This window comes from Balaenoptera physalus (genome assembly GCF_965194825.1).
Source record: "Balaenoptera physalus genome assembly, chromosome: 20".
Taxonomy (NCBI): Eukaryota; Metazoa; Chordata; class Mammalia; order Artiodactyla; family Balaenopteridae; genus Balaenoptera; species Balaenoptera physalus.
Window position 1 is genome coordinate 20,119,370 of NC_138901.1, and position 25,546 is coordinate 20,144,915.

Consider the following 25,546-nt stretch of genomic DNA (forward strand, 5'->3'; position numbering starts at 1 on the left):
CTGTAGCTTTGTAGTGTAGTTTGAAATCAGAGCATGAGATGCCTCCAGCTTTGTTCTTCTTTCTCAAGATTGCTCTGGCTATTCAGGGCCTTTTGTGGTTCCATACACATTTTGGGATTGTTTCTTATATCCTGGAAAACGCCATTGGAATTTTGATAAGGATTGCATTGAATCTGTAGATTACTTTAGGTAGTATGGACATTTTAACAATAGTAATTCTTCCAGCCGTGAGCATGGAATACCTTTCCCTCAATAAACCCTCAGATATTTTTAGTTTGTGCTCCTTATGGGGATTAACCGCCCCTGGATTTGATCATATATCCTAACATGGTGTAAGAAGAGTACCACGGGACATCAAAGTCAGATTAGAATCTTTTTGGCGACACTCAATGAAGGAAAAGAGATACGTTTGCCGTACCAAATATGTATAATTTATTAGACCTTGGTATATTATTCCCCTTTCATAGGAAGTGAAAGTTGCAAGACGGTGGAGTTCCGGAGGTGAATGTGTCTGAGAAGGACAGACGGTTCTTCCTCAGCTTTGGCAGCATTGGGCTGTGGAGAGGAGGCTTGCTGAAGGTCAAGCCCAAGGCAAACTTGTTTTCCCATTTCTTGGGTCAAATTTGTATTTTGGTGGCCTTAGTGGAGAGATCAAGATCTTTCTAGTATTGAATGGAATCAGATAAGTCTGTGAAGTCCAAATATTTGGTAACCCCTCAGAAAATGTCAGTTAAAGGTCAAGAACTTGTTAGTGTCCAGGGGTGGTTGAAGAGATAGTTACTTCATGGATTGAGTTGGAAGTTGAACTTTCAAGTTGAAAATCAGCAACCTGGCTTTTAGCAGGTGGGCTGCCAGCAAGTGGGCTCACAGCAGGTGGGCTGGCAGCAGCAGGCTAGGCGGCAGCAGGACTGTCCACAGTAGGATGGGCGGCAGCAGGAGGCCTGGGCATGGTGCAGCTGGCAGCAGCACGGGGGGGTGCAGCTCACCACACAGCAGGGAGGCAGGCAGGTGCCCTCCACGCGGCAGTCAGGTCGGCACCACCTGGTGCGGCAGCTCACAGCTCCACTGACTCCCACCTGGCCAGAGCCAATGCTACCAGCAATGCCACAGCCAGTCTCACAGCCACTGGTCTGGCAGCAGTTGGTCTGGCAGAAGGTTGGCTGGCAACACCCAGTTTGGCAGCAGGTTGGCTGACAGCAGCTGGAGCCACAGGTCCCACCAGTGGAACAGATGGGAAATCCACAGAAGCTAGTGGAACAGCAGGCCATGGTGTCAGGAGTTAGGTTGAGAGTTGACTTGTTAAGAGAAGTTTCTGAGTCTTGGCTGCACTTCCTACGTCTGGCCTTTTATATATCCTGCAGAGCCGTGTATTTCCCTAACATTTAGCATTTTTCCTTGATACCATTGCGAAGTCAGTCTCTGACTGGCTAATACCTGAGTTGTTAAGGTTATAAATAGCATTTTCAATGGACTGCTTGGGTCATTGTTCAATTAAATCTCATTATGTTTCTTCTTTGCCCTTTGGATCAAGCCAAGGCTCATTATGGAAGTCACATGATAGTCTAGACTTGGGCCAACCATTGCCCTGGCTTGCTTTGTCATAAATGCCCTTTGACAACCTTGAGGCAGAGTTTATCTAAACTGAACATTCTCTTCCTAACTGGTCATTCAATTAAGGATCATGATTTCGTAAACAATTTGTCTTGACTTGGAATGGCTACCATTAGTGTCATCAAAACGTGAGCTATCACCTGATTCATCAACATCAGAAGAAGGATGCTTTTCTGTGTTCCGTTTGTGCAAGTTACAGGATCCTCAGAACTCGAACAAGTATTTTTGTTATCAATGTACATATTCCCAACTGAAACCCTTAATGACTTTTCTTGTGGATTGTTTCCTGACTCTACTAAATTAAACATAATATGCTAGTAATAAATACACATTTTAATAAGTCAAACAGTAGGCAGGCATATAAAGAAAAGTTAATGTTCTTCCTCCTTTCCCCAAAACATACACATCCCTTCCAAGACTAGTACTTCAGAGATAATCAATATTAATACTTTTGGTGCACGTACTTTGACACATTTCTCCCTGCTTGTGCAAACATAAACCAGTGTATGTACACATATATTGTCTTGCTTAGTAAAGTTGGGGTCTCCTATACCTATTTATTTAAAAACATTTTAATTGTAATAAAATACACATAACATAAAATTTACCATCTTAACCATTTTTAAGTGTACAGTTCCCTAGTGTTAAGCATATTCACATCGTTGTGCAATCAATCTCCAGAACTCTTTTTGTCTTACACGACTGAAACTCTATATCCATTAAACAACCACTCCCCCATTCTCCCCTCCCCAAGCTCTTGGCAGTCATCATTCTAATGTGTGTTTTGATGAATCTGACTGCTCTTTGTACCTCATGTAAGTTGAATCATACAGTATTTATCTTTTTGTGACTGGCTTATTTCACTTAGCGTAATGTCCTCGAGATTCATCCACATTGTAGAATATGACAGAATTTCCTTCCTTTTTAAGGCTGAATAAGATTCCATGGTACGCTTGTTCCACGATTTGTTTATCCATTCATCCCTCGATGACACTTGGGTTGCTTGCCCCTTTTAGCTATTTGCAATTAGTGCTGCCAGGAACATGAGTGTACAAATATCTCTTCCAGAGCACGCTGTCAATTCTTTGGGGTATATACCTAGGAGTAGAACTGCTGGATCATATGGTAATTCTATTTTTGATTTTTTGAGTAACTGCCATACGGTTTCCCATAGTGGGTGTATCATTTTACATTCACGCCAGCAGTGCACAGGGGTTCCAATTTTTCCATGTCCTTGCCAACACTTTGAGTTACTTGAGAGTAGCCATTCAAATGGATGTGAGGTGGTATGTCACTGTGGTTTTGGTCTGCATTTTCCTAATGATGAGTGGTACTGAGCATCTTTTCATGGGTTTTTTGGCCATTTGTATATCTTCCTTGGAGATACGTCCATTCATGTCCTTTGCCCAGTTTCTTGTGGTTGTCGTTCTTGTTTTGTTGTTGAGTTGCAGGAGTTCTTTATATATTGTGGACTACTAACCCCTCATCAGATATATGATTTGCAAATACCTTCTCCCATACAGTAGATTGCCTTTTCATTTTGTTGTGTCCTTTGATGCAGAGAAGTTTTTAATTTTGATGTAGTTCAGTTTGCCTCTTTTTTAACTTTCATTGTCTATTCTTTTGGTGTCATAGCCAAGAAATCATTACCAAATCCAATATCACGAAGATTTTCCTCTGTGTTTTCTTTTACGAGTTTTATAGTTTTAGCTTTTATATGTAAGTCTTTGATCTATTTTGAGTTAACTTTTGTAGATGTTTTGAGATAAGGGTCCAACTTCATTTTTTTGCATGTGGACATCTGGTTTTCCCCACACCATTTGTTGAAAAGATTGCCCTTTCCTATTGAATGGTCTTGGCACCTCCGTTGAAGATCTTTTGACCACATATGTGAGGGTTAATTCTGGGCTCTCTATTCTATTCCATATTTGTGCATATGTCTGCTTTTATGTCAGTACCATGCTGTTTTGATTACTGTAGCTTTGTAGTGTAGTTTGAAATCAGAGCATGAGATGCCTCCAGCTTTGTTCTTCTTTCTCAAGATTGCTCTGGCTATTCAGGGCCTTTTGTGGTTCCATACACATTTTGGGATTGTTTGTTATATCCTGGAAAACGCCATTGGAATTTCGATAAGGATTGCATTGGATCTGTAGATTACTTTAGGTAGTATGGACATTTTAACAATAGTAATTCTTCCAGCCCTGGGCATGGAATACCTTTCCCTCAATAAACCCTCAGATATTTTTAGTTTGTGCTCTTTATGGGGATTAACCGCCCCTGGATTTGATCACATATCCTAACATGGTGTAAGAAGAGTACCACGGGACATCAAAGTCAGATTAGAATCTTTTTGGTGACACTCAATGAAGGAAAAGAGATACGTTTGCCGTACCAAATATGTATAATTTATTAGACCTTGGTATATTATTCCCCTTTCATAGGAAGTGAAAGTTGCAAGACGGTGGAGTTTCGGAGGTGAATGTGTCTGAGAAGGACAGATGGTTCTTCCTCAGCTTTGGCAGCATTGGGCTGTGGAGAGGAGGCTTGCTGAAGGTCAAGCCCAAGGCAAACTTGTTTTCCCATTTCTTGGGTCAAATTTGTATTTTGGTGGCCTTAGTGGAGAGATCAAGATCTTTCTAGTATTGAATGGAATCAGATAAGTCTGTGAAGTCCAAATATTTGGTAACCCCTCAGAAAATGTCAGTTAAAGGTCAAGAACTTGTTAGTGTCCAGGGGTGGTTGAAGAGATAGTTACTTCATGGATTGAGTTGGAAGTTGAACTTTCAAGTTGAAAATCAGCAACCTGGCTTTTAGCAGGTGGGCTGCCAGCAAGTGGGCTCACAGCAGGTGGGCTGGCAGCAGCAGGCTAGGCGGCAGCAGGACTGTCCACAGTAGGATGGGCGGCAGCAGGAGGCCTGGGCATGGTGCAGCTGGCAGCAGCACGGGGGGGTGCAGCTCACCACACAGCAGGGAGGCAGGCAGGTGCCCTCCACGCGGCAGTCAGGTCGGCACCACCTGGTGCGGCAGCTCACAGCTCCACTGCCTCCCACCTGGCCAGAGCCAATGCTACCAGCAATGCCACAGCCAGTCTCACAGCCACTGGTCTGGCAGCAGTTGGTCTGGCAGAAGGTTGGCTGGCAACACCCGGTTTGGCAGCCGGTTGGCTGACAGCAGCTGGAGCCACAGGTCCCACCAGTGGAACAGATGGGAAATCCACAGAAGCTAGTGGAACAGCAGGCCATGGTGTCAGGAGTTAGGTTGAGAGTTGACTTGTTAAGAGAAGTTTCTGAGTTTTGGCTGCACTTCCTACGTCTGGCCTTTTATATATCCTGCAGAGCCGTGTATTTCCCTAACATTTAGCATTTTTCCTTGATACCATTGCGAAGTCAGTCTCTGACTGGCTAATACCTGAGTTGTTAAGGTTATAAATAGCATTTTCAATGGACTGCTTGGGTCATTGTTCAATTAAATCTCATTATGTTTCTTCTTTGCCCTTTGGATCAAGCCAAGGCTCATTACGGAAGTCACATGATAGTCTAGACTTGGGCCAACCATTGCCCTGGCTTGCTTTGTCATAAATGCCCTTTGACAACCTTGAGGCAGAGTTTATCTAAACTGAACATTCTCTTCCTAAGTGGTCATTCAATTAAGGATCATGATTTCGTAAACAATTTGTCTTGACTTGGAATGGCTACCATTAGTGTCATCAAAACGTGAGCTATCACCTGATTCATCAACATCAGAAGAAGGATGCTTTTCTGTGTTCCGTTTGCGCAAGTTACAGGATCCTCAGAACTCGAACAAGTATTTTTGTTATCAATGTACATATTCCCAACTGAAACCCTTAATGACTTTTCTTGTGGATTGTTTCCTGACTCTACTAAATTAAACATAATATGCTAGTAATAAATACACATTTTAATAAGTCAAACAGTAGGCAGGCATATAAAGAAAAGTTAATGTTCTTCCTCCTTTCCCCAAAACATACACATCCCTTCCAAGACTAGTACTTCAGAGATAATCAATATTAATACTTTTGGTGCACGTACTTTGACACATTTCTCCCTGCTTGTGCAAACATAAACCAGTGTATGTACACATATATTGTCTTGCTTAGTAAAGTTGGGGTCTCCTATACCTATTTATTTAAAAACATTTTAATTGTAATAAAATACACATAACATAAAATTTACCATCTTAACCATTTTTACGTGTACAGTTCCCTAGTGTTAAGCATATTCACATCGTTGTGCAATCAATCTCCAGAACTCTTTTTGTCTTACACGACTGAAACTCTATATCCATTAAACAACCACTCCCCCATTCTCCCCTCCCCAAGCTCTTGGCAGTCATCATTCTAATGTGTGTTTTGATGAATTTGACTGCTCTTTGTACCTCATGTAAGTTGAATCATACAGTATTTATCTTTTTGTGACTGGCTTATTTCACTTAGCGTAATGTCCTCGAGATTCATCCACATTGTAGAATATGACAGAATTTCCTTCCTTTTTAAGGCTGAATAAGATTCCATGGTACGCTTGTTCCACGATTTGTTTATCCATTCATCCCTCGATGACACTTGGGTTGCTTGCCCCTTTTAGCTATTTGCAATTAGTGCTGCCAGGAACATGAGTGTACAAATATCTCTTCCAGACCACGCTGTCAATTCTTTGGGGTATATACCTAGGAGTAGAACTGCTGGATCATATGGTAATTCTATTTTTGATTTTTTGAGTAACTGCCATACGGTTTCCCATAGTGGGTGTATCATTTTACATTCACGCCAGCAGTGCACAGGGGTTCCAATTTTTCCATGTCCTTGCCAACACTTTGAGTTACTTGAGAGTAGCCATTCAAATGGATGTGAGGTGGTATGTCACTGTGGTTTTGGTCTGCATTTTCCTAATGATGAGTGGTACTGAGCATCTTTTCATGGGTTTTTTGGCCATTTGTATATCTTCCTTGGAGATACGTCCATTCATGTCCTTTGCCCAGTTTCTTGTGGTTGTCGTTCTTGTTTTGTTGTTGAGTTGCAGGAGTTCTTTATATATTGTGGACTACTAACCCCTCATCAGATATATGATTTGCAAATACCTTCTCCCATACAGTAGATTGCCTTTTCATTTTGTTGTGTCCTTTGATGCAGAGAAGTTTTTAATTTTGATGTAGTTCATTTTGCCTCTTTTTTAACTTTCATTGTCTATTCTTTTGGTGTCATAGCCAAGAAATCATTACCAAATCCAATATCACGAAGATTTTCCTCTGTGTTTTCTTTTACGAGTTTTATAGTTTTAGCTTTTATATGTAAGTCTTTGATCTATTTTGAGTTAACTTTTGTAGATGTTTTGAGATAAGGGTCCAACTTCATTTTTTTGCATGTGGACATCTGGTTTTCCCCCACCATTTGTTGAAAAGATTGCCCTTTCCTATTGAATGGTCTTGGCACCTCCGTTGAAGATCTTTTGACCACATATGTGAGGGTTAATTCTGGGCTCTCTATTCTATTCCATATTTGTGCATATGTCTGCTTTTATGTCAGTACCATGCTGTTTTGATTACTGTAGCTTTGTAGTGTAGTTTGAAATCAGAGCATGAGATGCCTCCAGCTTTGTTCTTCTTTCTCAAGATTGCTCTGGCTATTCAGGGCCTTTTGTGGTTCCATACACATTTTGGGATTGTTTGTTATATCCTGGAAAACGCCATTGGAATTTTGATAAGGATTGCATTGGATCTGTAGATTACTTTAGGTAGCATGGACATTTTAACAATAGTAATTCTTCCAGCCGTGGGCATGGAATACCTTTCCCTCAATAAACCCTCAGATATTTTTAGTTTGTGCTCTTTATGGGGATTAACCGCCCCTGGATTTGATCACATATCCTAACATGGTGTAAGAAGAGTACCACGGGAAATCAAAGTCAGATTAGAATCTTTTTGGCGACACTCAATGAAGGAAAAGAGATACGTTTGCCGTACCAAATATGTATAATTTATTAGACCTTGGTATATTATTCCCCTTTCATAGGAAGTGAAAGTTGCAAGACGGTGGAGTTTCGGAGGTGAATGTGTCTGAGAAGGACAGATGGTTCTTCCTCAGCTTTGGCAGCATTGGGCTGTGGAGAGGAGGCTTGCTGAAGGTCAATCCCAAGGCAAACTTGTTTTCCCATTTCTTGGGTCAAATTTGTATTTTGGTGGCCTTAGTGGAGAGATCAAGATCTTTCTAGTATTGAATGGAATCAGATAAGTCTGTGAAGTCCAAATATTTGGTAACCCCTCAGAAAATGTCAGTTAAAGGTCAAGAACTTGTTAGTGTCCAGGGGTGGTTGAAGAGATAGTTACTTCATGGATTGAGTTGGAAGTTGAACTTTCAAGTTGAAAATCAGCAACCTGGCTTTTAGCAGGTGGGCTGCCAGCAAGTGGGCTCACAGCAGGTGGGCTGGCAGCAGCAGGCTAGGCGGCAGCAGGACTGTCCACAGTAGGATGGGCGGCAGCAGGAGGCCTGGGCATGGTGCAGCTGGCAGCAGCACGGGGGGGTGCAGCTCACCACACAGCAGGGAGGCAGGCAGGTGCCCTCCACGCGGCAGTCAGGTCGGCACCACCTGGTGCGGCAGCTCACAGCTCCACTGCCTCCCACCTGGCCAGAGCCAATGCTACCAGCAATGCCACAGCCAGTCTCACAGCCACTGGTCTGGCAGCAGTTGGTCTGGCAGAAGGTTGGCTGGCAACACCCGGTCTGGCAGCAGGTTGGCTGACAGCAGCTGGAGCCACAGGTCCCACCAGTGGAACAGATGGGAAATCCACAGAAGCTAGTGGAACAGCAGGCCATGGTGTCAGGAGTTAGGTTGAGAGTTGACTTGTTAAGAGAAGTTTCTGAGTCTTGGCTGCACTTCCTACGTCTGGCCTTTTATATATCCTGCAGAGCCGTGTATTTCCCTAACATTTAGCATTTTTCCTTGATACCATTGCGAAGTCAGTCTCTGACTGGCTAATACCTGAGTTGTTAAGGTTATAAATAGCATTTTCAATGGACTGCTTGGGTCATTGTTCAATTAAATCTCATTATGTTTCTTCTTTGCCCTTTGGATCAAGCCAAGGCTCATTATGGAAGTCACATGATAGTCTAGACTTGGGCCAACCATTGCCCTGGCTTGCTTTGTCATAAACGTCCTTTGACAACCTTGAGGCAGAGTTTATCTAAACTGAACATTCTCTTCCTAACTGGTCATTCAATTAAGGATCATGATTTCGTAAACAATTTGTCTTGACTTGGAATGGCTACCATTAGTGTCATCAAAACGTGAGCTATCACCTGATTCATCAACATCAGAAGAAGGATGCTTTTCTGTGTTCCGTTTGTGCAAGTTACAGGATCCTCAGAACTCGAACAAGTATTTTTGTTATCAATGTACATATTCCCAACTGAAACCCTTAATGACTTTTCTTGTGGATTGTTTCCTGACTCTACTAAATTAAACATAATATGCTAGTAATAAATACACATTTTAATAAGTCAAACAGTAGGCAGGCATATAAAGAAAAGTTAATGTTCTTCCTCCTTTCCCCAAAACATACACATCCCTTCCAAGACTAGTACTTCAGAGATAATCAATATTAATACTTTTGGTGCACGTACTTTGACACATTTCTCCCTGCTTGTGCAAACATAAACCAGTGTATGTACACATATATTGTCTTGCTTAGTAAAGTTGGGGTCTCCTATACCTATTTATTTAAAAACATTTTAATTGTAATAAAATACACATAACATAAAATTTACCATCTTAACCATTTTTACGTGTACAGTTCCCTAGTGTTAAGCATATTCACATCGTTGTGCAATCAATCTCCAGAACTCTTTTTGTCTTACACGACTGAAACTCTATATCCATTAAACAACCACTCCCCCATTCTCCCCTCCCCAAGCTCTTGGCAGTCATCATTCTAATGTGTGTTTTGATGAATTTGACTGCTCTTTGTACCTCATGTAAGTTGAATCATACAGTATTTATCTTTTTGTGACTGGCTTATTTCACTTAGCGTAATGTCCTCGAGATTCATCCACATTGTAGAATATGACAGAATTTCCTTCCTTTTTAAGGCTGAATAAGATTCCATGGTACGCTTGTTCCACGATTTGTTTATCCATTCATCCCTCGATGACACTTGGGTTGCTTGCCCCTTTTAGCTATTTGCAATTAGTGCTGCCAGGAACATGAGTGTACAAATATCTCTTCCAGACCACGCTGTCAATTCTTTGGGGTATATACCTAGGAGTAGAACTGCTGGATCATATGGTAATTCTATTTTTGATTTTTTGAGTAACTGCCATACGGTTTCCCATAGTGGGTGTATCATTTTACATTCACGCCAGCAGTGCACAGGGGTTCCAATTTTTCCATGTCCTTGCCAACACTTTGAGTTACTTGAGAGTAGCCATTCAAATGGATGTGAGGTGGTATGTCACTGTGGTTTTGGTCTGCATTTTCCTAATGATGAGTGGTACTGAGCATCTTTTCATGGGTTTTTTGGCCATTTGTATATCTTCCTTGGAGATACGTCCATTCATGTCCTTTGCCCAGTTTCTTGTGGTTGTCGTTCTTGTTTTGTTGTTGAGTTGCAGGAGTTCTTTATATATTGTGGACTACTAACCCCTCATCAGATATATGATTTGCAAATACCTTCTCCCATACAGTAGATTGCCTTTTCATTTTGTTGTGTCCTTTGATGCAGAGAAGTTTTTAATTTTGATGTAGTTCAGTTTGCCTCTTTTTTAACTTTCATTGTCTATTCTTTTGGTGTCATAGCCAAGAAATCATTACCAAATCCAATATCACGAAGATTTTCCTCTGTGTTTTCTTTTACGAGTTTTATAGTTTTAGCTTTTATATGTAAGTCTTTGATCTATTTTGAGTTAACTTTTGTAGATGTTTTGAGATAAGGGTCCAACTTCATTTTTTTGCATGTGGACATCTGGTTTTCCCCACACCATTTGTTGAAAAGATTGCCCTTTCCTATTGAATGGTCTTGGCACCTCCGTTGAAGATCTTTTGACCACATATGTGAGGGTTAATTCTGGGCTCTCTATTCTGTTCCATATTTGTGCATATGTCTGCTTTTATGTCAGTACCATGCTGTTTTGATTACTGTAGCTTTGTAGTGTAGTTTGAAATCAGAGCATGAGATGCCTCCAGCTTTGTTCTTCTTTCTCAAGATTGCTCTGGCTATTCAGGGCCTTTTGTGGTTCCATACACATTTTGGGATTGTTTGTTATATCCTGGAAAACGCCATTGGAATTTTGATAAGGATTGCATTGAATCTGTAGATTACTTTAGGTAGTATGGACATTTTAACAATAGTAATTCTTCCAGCCGTGAGCATGGAATACCTTTCCCTCAATAAACCCTCAGATATTTTTAGTTTGTGCTCTTTATGGGGATTAACCGCCCCTGGATTTGATCACATATCCTAACATGGTGTAAGAAGAGTACCACGGGACATCAAAGTCAGATTAGAATCTTTTTGGCGACACTCAATGAAGGAAAAGAGATACGTTTGCCGTACCAAATATGTATAATTTATTAGACCTTGGTATATTATTCCCCTTTCATAGGAAGTGAAAGTTGCAAGACGGTGGAGTTTCGGAGGTGAATGTGTCTGAGAAGGACAGACGGTTCTTCCTCAGCTTTGGCAGCATTGGGCTGTGGAGAGGAGGCTTGCTGAAGGTCAATCCCAAGGCAAACTTGTTTTCCCATTTCTTGGGTCAAATTTGTATTTTGGTGGCCTTAGTGGAGAGATCAAGATCTTTCTAGTATTGAATGGAATCAGATAAGTCTGTGAAGTCCAAATATTTGGTAACCCCTCAGAAAATGTCAGTTAAAGTTCAAGAACTTGTTAGTGTCCAGGGGTGGTTGAAGAGATAGTTACTTCATGGATTGAGTTGGAAGTTGAACTTTCAAGTTGAAAATCAGCAACCTGGCTTTTAGCAGGTGGGCTGCCAGCAAGTGGGCTCACAGCAGGTGGGCTGGCAGCAGCAGGCTAGGCGGCAGCAGGACTGTCCACAGTAGGATGGGCGGCAGCAGGAGGCCTGGGCATGGTGCAGCTGGCAGCAGCACGGGGGGGTGCAGCTCACCACACAGCAGGGAGGCAGGCAGGTGCCCTCCACGCGGCAGTCAGGTCGGCACCACCTGGTGCGGCAGCTCACAGCTCCACTGCCTCCCACCTGGCCAGAGCCAATGCTACCAGCAATGCCACAGCCAGTCTCACAGCCACTGGTCTGGCAGCAGTTGGTCTGGCAGAAGGTTGGCTGGCAACACCCGGTCTGGCAGCAGGTTGGCTGACAGCAGCTGGAGCCACAGGTCCCACCAGTGGAACAGATGGGAAATCCACAGAAGCTAGTGGAACAGCAGGCCATGGTGTCAGGAGTTAGGTTGAGAGTTGACTTGTTAAGAGAAGTTTCTGAGTCTTGGCTGCACTTCCTACGTCTGGCCTTTTATATATCCTGCAGAGCCGTGTATTTCCCTAACATTTAGCATTTTTCCTTGATACCATTGCGAAGTCAGTCTCTGACTGGCTAATACCTGAGTTGTTAAGGTTATAAATAGCATTTTCAATGGACTGCTTGGGTCATTGTTCAATTAAATCTCATTATGTTTCTTCTTTGCCCTTTGGATCAAGCCAAGGCTCATTATGGAAGTCACATGATAGTCTAGACTTGGGCCAACCATTGCCCTGGCTTGCTTTGTCATAAACGTCCTTTGACAACCTTGAGGCAGAGTTTATCTAAACTGAACATTCTCTTCCTAACTGGTCATTCAATTAAGGATCATGATTTCGTAAACAATTTGTCTTGACTTGGAATGGCTACCATTAGTGTCATCAAAACGTGAGCTATCACCTGATTCATCAACATCAGAAGAAGGATGCTTTTCTGTGTTCCGTTTGTGCAAGTTACAGGATCCTCAGAACTCGAACAAGTATTTTTGTTATCAATGTACATATTCCCAACTGAAACCCTTAATGACTTTTCTTGTGGATTGTTTCCTGACTCTACTAAATTAAACATAATATGCTAGTAATAAATACACATTTTAATAAGTCAAACAGTAGGCAGGCATATAAAGAAAAGTTAATGTTCTTCCTCCTTTCCCCAAAACATACACATCCCTTCCAAGACTAGTACTTCAGAGATAATCAATATTAATACTTTTGGTGCACGTACTTTGACACATTTCTCCCTGCTTGTGCAAACATAAACCAGTGTATGTACACATATATTGTCTTGCTTAGTAAAGTTGGGGTCTCCTATACCTATTTATTTAAAAACATTTTAATTGTAATAAAATACACATAACATAAAATTTACCATCTTAACCATTTTTACGTGTACAGTTCCCTAGTGTTAAGCATATTCACATCGTTGTGCAATCAATCTCCAGAACTCTTTTTGTCTTACACGACTGAAACTCTATATCCATTAAACAACCACTCCCCCATTCTCCCCTCCCCAAGCTCTTGGCAGTCATCATTCTAATGTGTGTTTTGATGAATTTGACTGCTCTTTGTACCTCATGTAAGTTGAATCATACAGTATTTATCTTTTTGTGACTGGCTTATTTCACTTAGCGTAATGTCCTCGAGATTCATCCACATTGTAGAATATGACAGAATTTCCTTCCTTTTTAAGGCTGAATAAGATTCCATGGTACGCTTGTTCCACGATTTGTTTATCCATTCATCCCTCGATGACACTTGGGTTGCTTGCCCCTTTTAGCTATTTGCAATTAGTGCTGCCAGGAACATGAGTGTACAAATATCTCTTCCAGACCACGCTGTCAATTCTTTGGGGTATATACCTAGGAGTAGAACTGCTGGATCATATGGTAATTCTATTTTTGATTTTTTGAGTAACTGCCATACGGTTTCCCATAGTGGGTGTATCATTTTACATTCACGCCAGCAGTGCACAGGGGTTCCAATTTTTCCATGTCCTTGCCAACACTTTGAGTTACTTGAGAGTAGCCATTCAAATGGATGTGAGGTGGTATGTCACTGTGGTTTTGGTCTGCATTTTCCTAATGATGAGTGGTACTGAGCATCTTTTCATGGGTTTTTTGGCCATTTGTATATCTTCCTTGGAGATACGTCCATTCATGTCCTTTGCCCAGTTTCTTGTGGTTGTCGTTCTTGTTTTGTTGTTGAGTTGCAGGAGTTCTTTATATATTGTGGACTACTAACCCCTCATCAGATATATGATTTGCAAATACCTTCTCCCATACAGTAGATTGCCTTTTCATTTTGTTGTGTCCTTTGATGCAGAGAAGTTTTTAATTTTGATGTAGTTCAGTTTGCCTCTTTTTTAACTTTCATTGTCTATTCTTTTGGTGTCATAGCCAAGAAATCATTACCAAATCCAATATCACGAAGATTTTCCTCTGTGTTTTCTTTTACGAGTTTTATAGTTTTAGCTTTTATATGTAAGTCTTTGATCTATTTTGAGTTAACTTTTGTAGATGTTTTGAGATAAGGGTCCAACTTCATTTTTTTGCATGTGGACATCTGGTTTTCCCCACACCATTTGTTGAAAAGATTGCCCTTTCCTATTGAATGGTCTTGGCACCTCCGTTGAAGATCTTTTGACCACATATGTGAGGGTTAATTCTGGGCTCTCTATTCTGTTCCATATTTGTGCATATGTCTGCTTTTATGTCAGTACCATGCTGTTTTGATTACTGTAGCTTTGTAGTGTAGTTTGAAATCAGAGCATGAGATGCCTCCAGCTTTGTTCTTCTTTCTCAAGATTGCTCTGGCTATTCAGGGCCTTTTGTGGTTCCATACACATTTTGGGATTGTTTGTTATATCCTGGAAAACGCCATTGGAATTTTGATAAGGATTGCATTGAATCTGTAGATTACTTTAGGTAGTATGGACATTTTAACAATAGTAATTCTTCCAGCCGTGAGCATGGAATACCTTTCCCTCAATAAACCCTCAGATATTTTTAGTTTGTGCGCTTTATGGGGATTAACCGCCCCTGGATTTGATCACATATCCTAACATGGTGTAAGAAGAGTACCACGGGATATCAAAGTCAGATTAGAATCTTTTTGGCGACACTCAATGAAGGAAAAGAGATACGTTTGCCGTACCAAATATGTATAATTTATTAGACCTTGGTATATTATTCCCCTTTCATAGGAAGTGAAAGTTGCAAGACGGTGGAGTTTCGGAGGTGAATGTGTCTGAGAAGGACAGACGGTTCTTCCTCAGCTTTGGCAGCATTGGGCTGTGGAGAGGAGGCTTGCTGAAGGTCAATCCCAAGGCAAACTTGTTTTCCCATTTCTTGGGTCAAATTTGTATTTTGGTGGCCTTAGTGGAGAGATCAAGATCTTTCTAGTATTGAATGGAATCAGATAAGTCTGTGAAGTCCAAATATTTGGTAACCCCTCAGAAAATGTCAGTTAAAGTTCAAGAACTTGTTAGTGTCCAGGGGTGGTTGAAGAGATAGTTACTTCATGGATTGAGTTGGAAGTTGAACTTTCAAGTTGAAAATCAGCAACCTGGCTTTTAGCAGGTGGGCTGCCAGCAAGTGGGCTCACAGCAGGTGGGCTGGCAGCAGCAGGCTAGGCGGCAGCAGGACTGTCCACAGTAGGATGGGCGGCAGCAGGAGGCCTGGGCATGGTGCAGCTGGCAGCAGCACGGGGGGGTGCAGCTCACCACACAGCAGGGAGGCAGGCAGGTGCCCTCCACGCGGCAGTCAGGTCGGCACCACCTGGTGCGGCAGCTCACAGCTCCACTGCCTCCCACCTGGCCAGAGCCAATGCTACCAGCAATGCCACAGCCAGTCTCACAGCCACTGGTCTGGCAGCAGTTGGTCTGGCAGAAGGTTGGCTGGCAACACCCGGTCTGGCAGCAGGTTGGCTGACAGCAGCTGGAGCCACAGGTCCCACCAGTGGAACAGATGGGAAATCCACAGAAGCTAGTGGAACAGCAGGCCATGGTGTCAGGAGTTAGGTTGAGAGTTGACTTGTTAAGAGAAGTTTCTGAGTCTTGGCTGCACTTCCTACGTCTGGCCTTTTATATATCCTGCAGAGCCGTGTATTTCCCTAACATTTAGCATTTTTCCTTGATACCATTGCGAAGTCAGTCTCTGACTGGCTAATACCTGAGTTGTTAAGGTTATAAATAGCATTTTCAATGGACTGCTTGGGTCATTGTTCAATTAAATCTCATTATGTTTCTTCTTTGCCCTTTGGATCAAGCCAAGGCTCATTATGGAAGTCACATGATAGTCTAGACTTGGGCCAACCATTGCCCTGGCTTGCTTTGTCATAAACGTCCTTTGACAACCTTGAGGCAGAGTTTATCTAAACTGAACATTCTCTTCCTAACTGGTCATTCAATTAAGGATCATGATTTCGTAAACAATTTGTCTTGACTTGGAATGGCTACCATTAGTGTCATCAAAACGTGAGCTATCACCTGATTCATCAACATCAGAAGAAGGATGCTTTTCTGTGTTCCGTTTGTGCAAGTTACAGGATCCTCAGAACTCGAACAAGTATTTTTGTTATCAATGTACATATTCCCAACTGAAACCCTTAATGACTTTTCTTGTGGATTGTTTCCTGACTCTACTAAATTAAACATAATATGCTAGTAATAAATACACATTTTAATAAGTCAAACAGTAGGCAGGCATATAAAGAAAAGTTAATGTTCTTCCTCCTTTCCCCAAAACATACACATCCCTTCCAAGACTAGTACTTCAGAGATAATCAATATTAATACTTTTGGTGCACGTACTTTGACACATTTCTCCCTGCTTGTGCAAACATAAACCAGTGTATGTACACATATATTGTCTTGCTTAGTAAAGTTGGGGTCTCCTATACCTATTTATTTAAAAACATTTTAATTGTAATAAAATACACATAACATAAAATTTACCATCTTAACCATTTTTACGTGTACAGTTCCCTAGTGTTAAGCATATTCACATCGTTGTGCAATCAATCTCCAGAACTCTTTTTGTCTTACACGACTGAAACTCTATATCCATTAAACAACCACTCCCCCATTCTCCCCTCCCCAAGCTCTTGGCAGTCATCATTCTAATGTGTGTTTTGATGAATTTGACTGCTCTTTGTACCTCATGTAAGTTGAATCATACAGTATTTATCTTTTTGTGACTGGCTTATTTCACTTAGCGTAATGTCCTCGAGATTCATCCACATTGTAGAATATGACAGAATTTCCTTCCTTTTTAAGGCTGAATAAGATTCCATGGTACGCTTGTTCCACGATTTGTTTATCCATTCATCCCTCGATGACACTTGGGTTGCTTGCCCCTTTTAGCTATTTGCAATTAGTGCTGCCAGGAACATGAGTGTACAAATATCTCTTCCAGACCACGCTGTCAATTCTTTGGGGTATATACCTAGGAGTAGAACTGCTGGATCATATGGTAATTCTATTTTTGATTTTTTGAGTAACTGCCATACGGTTTCCCATAGTGGGTGTATCATTTTACATTCACGCCAGCAGTGCACAGGGGTTCCAATTTTTCCATGTCCTTGCCAACACTTTGAGTTACTTGAGAGTAGCCATTCAAATGGATGTGAGGTGGTATGTCACTGTGGTTTTGGTCTGCATTTTCCTAATGATGAGTGGTACTGAGCATCTTTTCATGGGTTTTTTGGCCATTTGTATATCTTCCTTGGAGATACGTCCATTCATGTCCTTTGCCCAGTTTCTTGTGGTTGTCGTTCTTGTTTTGTTGTTGAGTTGCAGGAGTTCTTTATATATTGTGGACTACTAACCCCTCATCAGATATATGATTTGCAAATACCTTCTCCCATACAGTAGATTGCCTTTTCATTTTGTTGTGTCCTTTGATGCAGAGAAGTTTTTAATTTTGATGTAGTTCAGTTTGCCTCTTTTTTAACTTTCATTGTCTATTCTTTTGGTGTCATAGCCAAGAAATCATTACCAAATCCAATATCACGAAGATTTTCCTCTGTGTTTTCTTTTACGAGTTTTATAGTTTTAGCTTTTATATGTAAGTCTTTGATCTATTTTGAGTTAACTTTTGTAGATGTTTTGAGATAAGGGTCCAACTTCATTTTTTTGCATGTGGACATCTGGTTTTCCCCACACCATTTGTTGAAAAGATTGCCCTTTCCTATTGAATGGTCTTGGCACCTCCGTTGAAGATCTTTTGACCACATATGTGAGGGTTAATTCTGGGCTCTCTATTCTGTTCCATATTTGTGCATATGTCTGCTTTTATGTCAGTACCATGCTGTTTTGATTACTGTAGCTTTGTAGTGTAGTTTGAAATCAGAGCATGAGATGCCTCCAGCTTTGTTCTTCTTTCTCAAGATTGCTCTGGCTATTCAGGGCCTTTTGTGGTTCCATACACATTTTGGGATTGTTTGTTATATCCTGGAAAACGCCATTGGAATTTTGATAAGGATTGCATTGAATCTGTAGATTACTTTAGGTAGTATGGACATTTTAACAATAGTAATTCTTCCAGCCGTGAGCATGGAATACCTTTCCCTCAATAAACCCTCAGATATTTTTAGTTTGTGCGCTTTATGGGGATTAACCGCCCCTGGATTTGATCATATATCCTAACATGGTGTAAGAAGAGTACCACGGGATATCAAAGTCAGATTAGAATCTTTTTGGCGACACTCAATGAAGGAAAAGAGATACGTTTGCCGTACCAAATATGTATAATTTATTAGACCTTGGTATATTATTCCCCTTTCATAGGAAGTGAAAGTTGCAAGACGGTGGAGTTTCGGAGGTGAATGTGTCTGAGAAGGACAGACGGTTCTTCCTCAGCTTTGGCAGCATTGGGCTGTGGAGAGGAGGCTTGCTGAAGGTCAATCCCAAGGCAAACTTGTTTTCCCATTTCTTGGGTCAAATTTGTATTTTGGTGGCCTTAGTGGAGAGATCAAGATCTTTCTAGTATTGAATGGAATCAGATAAGTCTGTGAAGTCCAAATATTTGGTAACCCCTCAGAAAATGTCAGTTAAAGTTCAAGAACTTGTTAGTGTCCAGGGGTGGTTGAAGAGATAGTTACTTCATGGATTGAGTTGGAAGTTGAACTTTCAAGTTGAAAATCAGCAACCTGGCTTTTAGCAGGTGGGCTGCCAGCAAGTGGGCTCACAGCAGGTGGGCTGGCAGCAGCAGGCTAGGCGGCAGCAGGACTGTCCACAGTAGGATGGGCGGCAGCAGGAGGCCTGGGCATGGTGCAGCTGGCAGCAGCACGGGGGGGTGCAGCTCACCACACAGCAGGGAGGCAGGCAGGTGCCCTCCACGCGGCAGTCAGGTCGGCACCACCTGGTGCGGCAGCTCACAGCTCCACTGCCTCCCACCTGGCCAGAGCCAATGCTACCAGCAATGCCACAGCCAGTCTCACAGCCACTGGTCTGGCAGCAGTTGGTCTGGCAGAAGGTTGGCTGGCAACACCCGGTCTGGCAGCAGGTTGGCTGACAGCAGCTGGAGCCACAGGTCCCACCAGTGGAACAGATGGGAAATCCACAGAAGCTAGTGGAACAGCAGGCCATGGTGTCAGGAGTTAGGTTGAGAGTTGACTTGTTAAGAGAAGTTTCTGAGTCTTGGCTGCACTTCCTACGTCTGGCCTTTTATATATCCTGCAGAGCCGTGTATTTCCCTAACATTTAGCATTTTTCCTTGATACCATTGCGAAGTCAGTCTCTGACTGGCTAATACCTGAGTTGTTAAGGTTATAAATAGCATTTTCAATGGACTGCTTGGGTCATTGTTCAATTAAATCTCATTATGTTTCTTCTTTGCCCTTTGGATCAAGCCAAGGCTCATTATGGAAGTCACATGATAGTCTAGACTTGGGCCAACCATTGCCCTGGCTTGCTTTGTCATAAACGTCCTTTGACAACCTTGAGGCAGAGTTTATCTAAACTGAACATTCTCTTCCTAACTGGTCATTCAATTAAGGATCATGATTTCGTAAACAATTTGTCTTGACTTGGAATGGCTACCATTAGTGTCATCAAAACGTGAGCTATCACCTGATTCATCAACATCAGAAGAAGGATGCTTTTCTGTGTTCCGTTTGTGCAAGTTACAGGATCCTCAGAACTCGAACAAGTATTTTTGTTATCAATGTACATATTCCCAACTGAAACCCTTAATGACTTTTCTTGTGGATTGTTTCCTGACTCTACTAAATTAAACATAATATGCTAGTAATAAATACACATTTTAATAAGTCAAACAGTAGGCAGGCATATAAAGAAAAGTTAATGTTCTTCCTCCTTTCCCCAAAACATACACATCCCTTCCAAGACTAGTACTTCAGAGATAATCAATATTAATACTTTTGGTGCACGTACTTTGACACATTTCTCCCTGCTTGTGCAAACATAAACCAGTGTATGTACACATATATTGTCTTGCTTAGTAAAGTTGGGGTCTCCTATACCTATTTATTTAAAAACATTTTAATTGTAATAAAATACACATAACATAAAATTTACCATCTTAACCATTTTTACGTGTACAGTTCCCTAGTGTTAAGCATATTCACATCGTTGTGCAATCAATCTCCAGAACTCTTTTTGTCTTACACGACTGAAACTCTATATCCATTAAACAACCACTCCCCCATTCTCCCCTCCCCAAGCTCTTGGCAGTCATCATTCTAATGTGTGTTTTGATGAATTTGACTGCTCTTTGTACCTCATGTAAGTTGAATCATACAGTATTTATCTTTTTGTGACTGGCTTATTTCACTTAGCGTAATGTCCTCGAGATTCATCCACATTGTAGAATATGACAGAATTTCCTTCCTTTTTAAGGCTGAATAAGATTCCATGGTACGCTTGTTCCACGATTTGTTTATCCATTCATCCCTCGATGACACTTGGGTTGCTTGCCCCTTTTAGCTATTTGCAATTAGTGCTGCCAGGAACATGAGTGTACAAATATCTCTTCCAGACCACGCTGTCAATTCTTTGGGGTATATACCTAGGAGTAGAACTGCTGGATCATATGGTAATTCTATTTTTGATTTTTTGAGTAACTGCCATACGGTTTCCCATAGTGGGTGTATCATTTTACATTCACGCCAGCAGTGCACAGGGGTTCCAATTTTTCCATGTCCTTGCCAACACTTTGAGTTACTTGAGAGTAGCCATTCAAATGGATGTGAGGTGGTATGTCACTGTGGTTTTGGTCTGCATTTTCCTAATGATGAGTGGTACTGAGCATCTTTTCATGGGTTTTTTGGCCATTTGTATATCTTCCTTGGAGATACGTCCATTCATGTCCTTTGCCCAGTTTCTTGTGGTTGTCGTTCTTGTTTTGTTGTTGAGTTGCAGGAGTTCTTTATATATTGTGGACTACTAACCCCTCATCAGATATATGATTTGCAAATACCTTCTCCCATACAGTAGATTGCCTTTTCATTTTGTTGTGTCCTTTGATGCAGAGAAGTTTTTAATTTTGATGTAGTTCAGTTTGCCTCTTTTTTAACTTTCATTGTCTATTCTTTTGGTGTCATAGCCAAGAAATCATTACCAAATCCAATATCACGAAGATTTTCCTCTGTGTTTTCTTTTACGAGTTTTATAGTTTTAGCTTTTATATGTAAGTCTTTGATCTATTTTGAGTTAACTTTTGTAGATGTTTTGAGATAAGGGTCCAACTTCATTTTTTTGCATGTGGACATCTGGTTTTCCCCACACCATTTGTTGAAAAGATTGCCCTTTCCTATTGAATGGTCTTGGCACCTCCGTTGAAGATCTTTTGACCACATATGTGAGGGTTAATTCTGGGCTCTCTATTCTGTTCCATATTTGTGCATATGTCTGCTTTTATGTCAGTACCATGCTGTTTTGATTACTGTAGCTTTGTAGTGTAGTTTGAAATCAGAGCATGAGATGCCTCCAGCTTTGTTCTTCTTTCTCAAGATTGCTCTGGCTATTCAGGGCCTTTTGTGGTTCCATACACATTTTGGGATTGTTTGTTATATCCTGGAAAACGCCATTGGAATTTTGATAAGGATTGCATTGAATCTGTAGATTACTTTAGGTAGTATGGACATTTTAACAATAGTAATTCTTCCAGCCGTGAGCATGGAATACCTTTCCCTCAATAAACCCTCAGATATTTTTAGTTTGTGCTCTTTATGGGGATTAACCGCCCCTGGATTTGATCACATATCCTAACATGGTGTAAGAAGAGTACCACGGGACATCAAAGTCAGATTAGAATCTTTTTGGCGACACTCAATGAAGGAAAAGAGATACGTTTGCCGTACCAAATATGTATAATTTATTAGACCTTGGTATATTATTCCCCTTTCATAGGAAGTGAAAGTTGCAAGACGGTGGAGTTTCGGAGGTGAATGTGTCTGAGAAGGACAGACGGTTCTTCCTCAGCTTTGGCAGCATTGGGCTGTGGAGAGGAGGCTTGCTGAAGGTCAATCCCAAGGCAAACTTGTTTTCCCATTTCTTGGGTCAAATTTGTATTTTGGTGGCCTTAGTGGAGAGATCAAGATCTTTCTAGTATTGAATGGAATCAGATAAGTCTGTGAAGTCCAAATATTTGGTAACCCCTCAGAAAATGTCAGTTAAAGTTCAAGAACTTGTTAGTGTCCAGGGGTGGTTGAAGAGATAGTTACTTCATGGATTGAGTTGGAAGTTGAACTTTCAAGTTGAAAATCAGCAACCTGGCTTTTAGCAGGTGGGCTGCCAGCAAGTGGGCTCACAGCAGGTGGGCTGGCAGCAGCAGGCTAGGCGGCAGCAGGACTGTCCACAGTAGGATGGGCGGCAGCAGGAGGCCTGGGCATGGTGCAGCTGGCAGCAGCACGGGGGGGTGCAGCTCACCACACAGCAGGGAGGCAGGCAGGTGCCCTCCACGCGGCAGTCAGGTCGGCACCACCTGGTGCGGCAGCTCACAGCTCCACTGCCTCCCACCTGGCCAGAGCCAATGCTACCAGCAATGCCACAGCCAGTCTCACAGCCACTGGTCTGGCAGCAGTTGGTCTGGCAGAAGGTTGGCTGGCAACACCCGGTCTGGCAGCAGGTTGGCTGACAGCAGCTGGAGCCACAGGTCCCACCAGTGGAACAGATGGGAAATCCACAGAAGCTAGTGGAACAGCAGGCCATGGTGTCAGGAGTTAGGTTGAGAGTTGACTTGTTAAGAGAAGTTTCTGAGTCTTGGCTGCACTTCCTACGTCTGGCCTTTTATATATCCTGCAGAGCCGTGTATTTCCCTAACATTTAGCATTTTTCCTTGATACCATTGCGAAGTCAGTCTCTGACTGGCTAATACCTGAGTTGTTAAGGTTATAAATAGCATTTTCAATGGACTGCTTGGGTCATTGTTCAATTAAATCTCATTATGTTTCTTCTTTGCCCTTTGGATCAAGCCAAGGCTCATTATGGAAGTCACATGATAGTCTAGACTTGGGCCAACCATTGCCCTGGCTTGCTTTGTCATAAACGTCCTTTGACAACCTTGAGGCAGAGTTTATCTAAACTGAACATTCTCTTCCTAACTGGTCATTCAATTAAGGATCATGATTTCGTAAACAATTTGTCTTGACTTGGAATGGCTACCATTAGTGTCATCAAAACGTGAGCTATCACCTGATTCATCAACATCAGAAGAAGGATGCTTTTCTGTGTTCCGTTTGTGCAAGTTACAGGATCCTCAGAACTCGAACAAGTATTTTTGTTATCAATGTACATATTCCCAACTGAAACCCTTAATGACTTTTCTTGTGGATTGTTTCCTGACTCTACTAAATTAAACATAATATGCTAGTAATAAATACACATTTTAATAAGTCAAACAGTAGGCAGGCATATAAAGAAAAGTTAATGTTCTTCCTCCTTTCCCCAAAACATACACATCCCTTCCAAGACTAGTACTTCAGAGATAATCAATATTAATACTTTTGGTGCACGTACTTTGACACATTTCTCCCTGCTTGTGCAAACATAAACCAGTGTATGTACACATATATTGTCTTGCTTAGTAAAGTTGGGGTCTCCTATACCTATTTATTTAAAAACATTTTAATTGTAATAAAATACACATAACATAAAATTTACCATCTTAACCATTTTTACGTGTACAGTTCCCTAGTGTTAAGCATATTCACATCGTTGTGCAATCAATCTCCAGAACTCTTTTTGTCTTACACGACTGAAACTCTATATCCATTAAACAACCACTCCCCCATTCTCCCCTCCCCAAGCTCTTGGCAGTCATCATTCTAATGTGTGTTTTGATGAATTTGACTGCTCTTTGTACCTCATGTAAGTTGAATCATACAGTATTTATCTTTTTGTGACTGGCTTATTTCACTTAGCGTAATGTCCTCGAGATTCATCCACATTGTAGAATATGACAGAATTTCCTTCCTTTTTAAGGCTGAATAAGATTCCATGGTACGCTTGTTCCACGATTTGTTTATCCATTCATCCCTCGATGACACTTGGGTTGCTTGCCCCTTTTAGCTATTTGCAATTAGTGCTGCCAGGAACATGAGTGTACAAATATCTCTTCCAGACCACGCTGTCAATTCTTTGGGGTATATACCTAGGAGTAGAACTGCTGGATCATATGGTAATTCTATTTTTGATTTTTTGAGTAACTGCCATACGGTTTCCCATAGTGGGTGTATCATTTTACATTCACGCCAGCAGTGCACAGGGGTTCCAATTTTTCCATGTCCTTGCCAACACTTTGAGTTACTTGAGAGTAGCCATTCAAATGGATGTGAGGTGGTATGTCACTGTGGTTTTGGTCTGCATTTTCCTAATGATGAGTGGTACTGAGCATCTTTTCATGGGTTTTTTGGCCATTTGTATATCTTCCTTGGAGATACGTCCATTCATGTCCTTTGCCCAGTTTCTTGTGGTTGTCGTTCTTGTTTTGTTGTTGAGTTGCAGGAGTTCTTTATATATTGTGGACTACTAACCCCTCATCAGATATATGATTTGCAAATACCTTCTCCCATACAGTAGATTGCCTTTTCATTTTGTTGTGTCCTTTGATGCAGAGAAGTTTTTAATTTTGATGTAGTTCAGTTTGCCTCTTTTTTAACTTTCATTGTCTATTCTTTTGGTGTCATAGCCAAGAAATCATTACCAAATCCAATATCACGAAGATTTTCCTCTGTGTTTTCTTTTACGAGTTTTATAGTTTTAGCTTTTATATGTAAGTCTTTGATCTATTTTGAGTTAACTTTTGTAGATGTTTTGAGATAAGGGTCCAACTTCATTTTTTTGCATGTGGACATCTGGTTTTCCCCACACCATTTGTTGAAAAGATTGCCCTTTCCTATTGAATGGTCTTGGCACCTCCGTTGAAGATCTTTTGACCACATATGTGAGGGTTAATTCTGGGCTCTCTATTCTGTTCCATATTTGTGCATATGTCTGCTTTTATGTCAGTACCATGCTGTTTTGATTACTGTAGCTTTGTAGTGTAGTTTGAAATCAGAGCATGAGATGCCTCCAGCTTTGTTCTTCTTTCTCAAGATTGCTCTGGCTATTCAGGGCCTTTTGTGGTTCCATACACATTTTGGGATTGTTTGTTATATCCTGGAAAACGCCATTGGAATTTTGATAAGGATTGCATTGAATCTGTAGATTACTTTAGGTAGTATGGACATTTTAACAATAGTAATTCTTCCAGCCGTGAGCATGGAATACCTTTCCCTCAATAAACCCTCAGATATTTTTAGTTTGTGCTCTTTATGGGGATTAACCGCCCCTGGATTTGATCACATATCCTAACATGGTGTAAGAAGAGTACCACGGGACATCAAAGTCAGATTAGAATCTTTTTGGCGACACTCAATGAAGGAAAAGAGATACGTTTGCCGTACCAAATATGTATAATTTATTAGACCTTGGTATATT

At 41.3% G+C, this 25,546-nt stretch overlaps 1 protein-coding gene, 1 long non-coding RNA gene and 5 pseudogenes across 10 annotated transcripts in view; 1 reads left to right on the forward strand and 6 right to left on the reverse strand.

The window, feature by feature from the left end:
- Window positions 1-25,546, forward strand: part of LOC309650789 — a 381,028-nt gene that overhangs the window by 264,551 nt on the left and 90,931 nt on the right. The window lies entirely within an intron of this gene.
- LOC309650771 (keratin, high-sulfur matrix protein, B2A pseudogene) lies at window positions 765-2,673 on the reverse strand (annotated as a pseudogene). The gene has a single exon. The product of its transcript is annotated as a keratin, high-sulfur matrix protein, B2A pseudogene (transcript).
- On the reverse strand, window positions 4,181-5,374 carry LOC309650772 (keratin, high-sulfur matrix protein, B2C pseudogene; annotated as a pseudogene). The gene has a single exon. The product of its transcript is annotated as a keratin, high-sulfur matrix protein, B2C pseudogene (transcript).
- LOC309651187 (uncharacterized protein) lies at window positions 7,914-14,276 on the reverse strand. The gene is made up of 3 exons (XM_082443637.1): window positions 11,607-14,276; window positions 9,245-9,260; window positions 7,914-8,512 (listed from the first exon to the last, which is right to left on the reverse strand). The coding sequence occupies exons 1-3, from the start codon at window positions 12,020-12,022 to the stop codon at window positions 8,006-8,008; spliced, it is 939 nt and encodes a 312-aa protein (XP_082299763.1). The 5' UTR covers window positions 12,023-14,276; the 3' UTR covers window positions 7,914-8,005.
- LOC309650768 (keratin, high-sulfur matrix protein, B2A pseudogene) lies at window positions 14,665-17,861 on the reverse strand (annotated as a pseudogene). Its single transcript has one exon. The product of its transcript is annotated as a keratin, high-sulfur matrix protein, B2A pseudogene (transcript).
- Window positions 17,870-21,446, reverse strand: LOC309650767 (keratin, high-sulfur matrix protein, B2A pseudogene; annotated as a pseudogene). Its single transcript has one exon. The product of its transcript is annotated as a keratin, high-sulfur matrix protein, B2A pseudogene (transcript).
- On the reverse strand, window positions 22,025-25,031 carry LOC309650769 (keratin, high-sulfur matrix protein, B2A pseudogene; annotated as a pseudogene). Its single transcript has one exon. The product of its transcript is annotated as a keratin, high-sulfur matrix protein, B2A pseudogene (transcript).

What these genes read in the sequence shown, in the direction of transcription:
- LOC309651187 (XM_082443637.1), bottom strand. Translation starts at nt 12,022, where the DNA reads ATGGCCTGCTGTTCCACTAGCTTCTGTGGATTTCCCATCTGTTCCACT.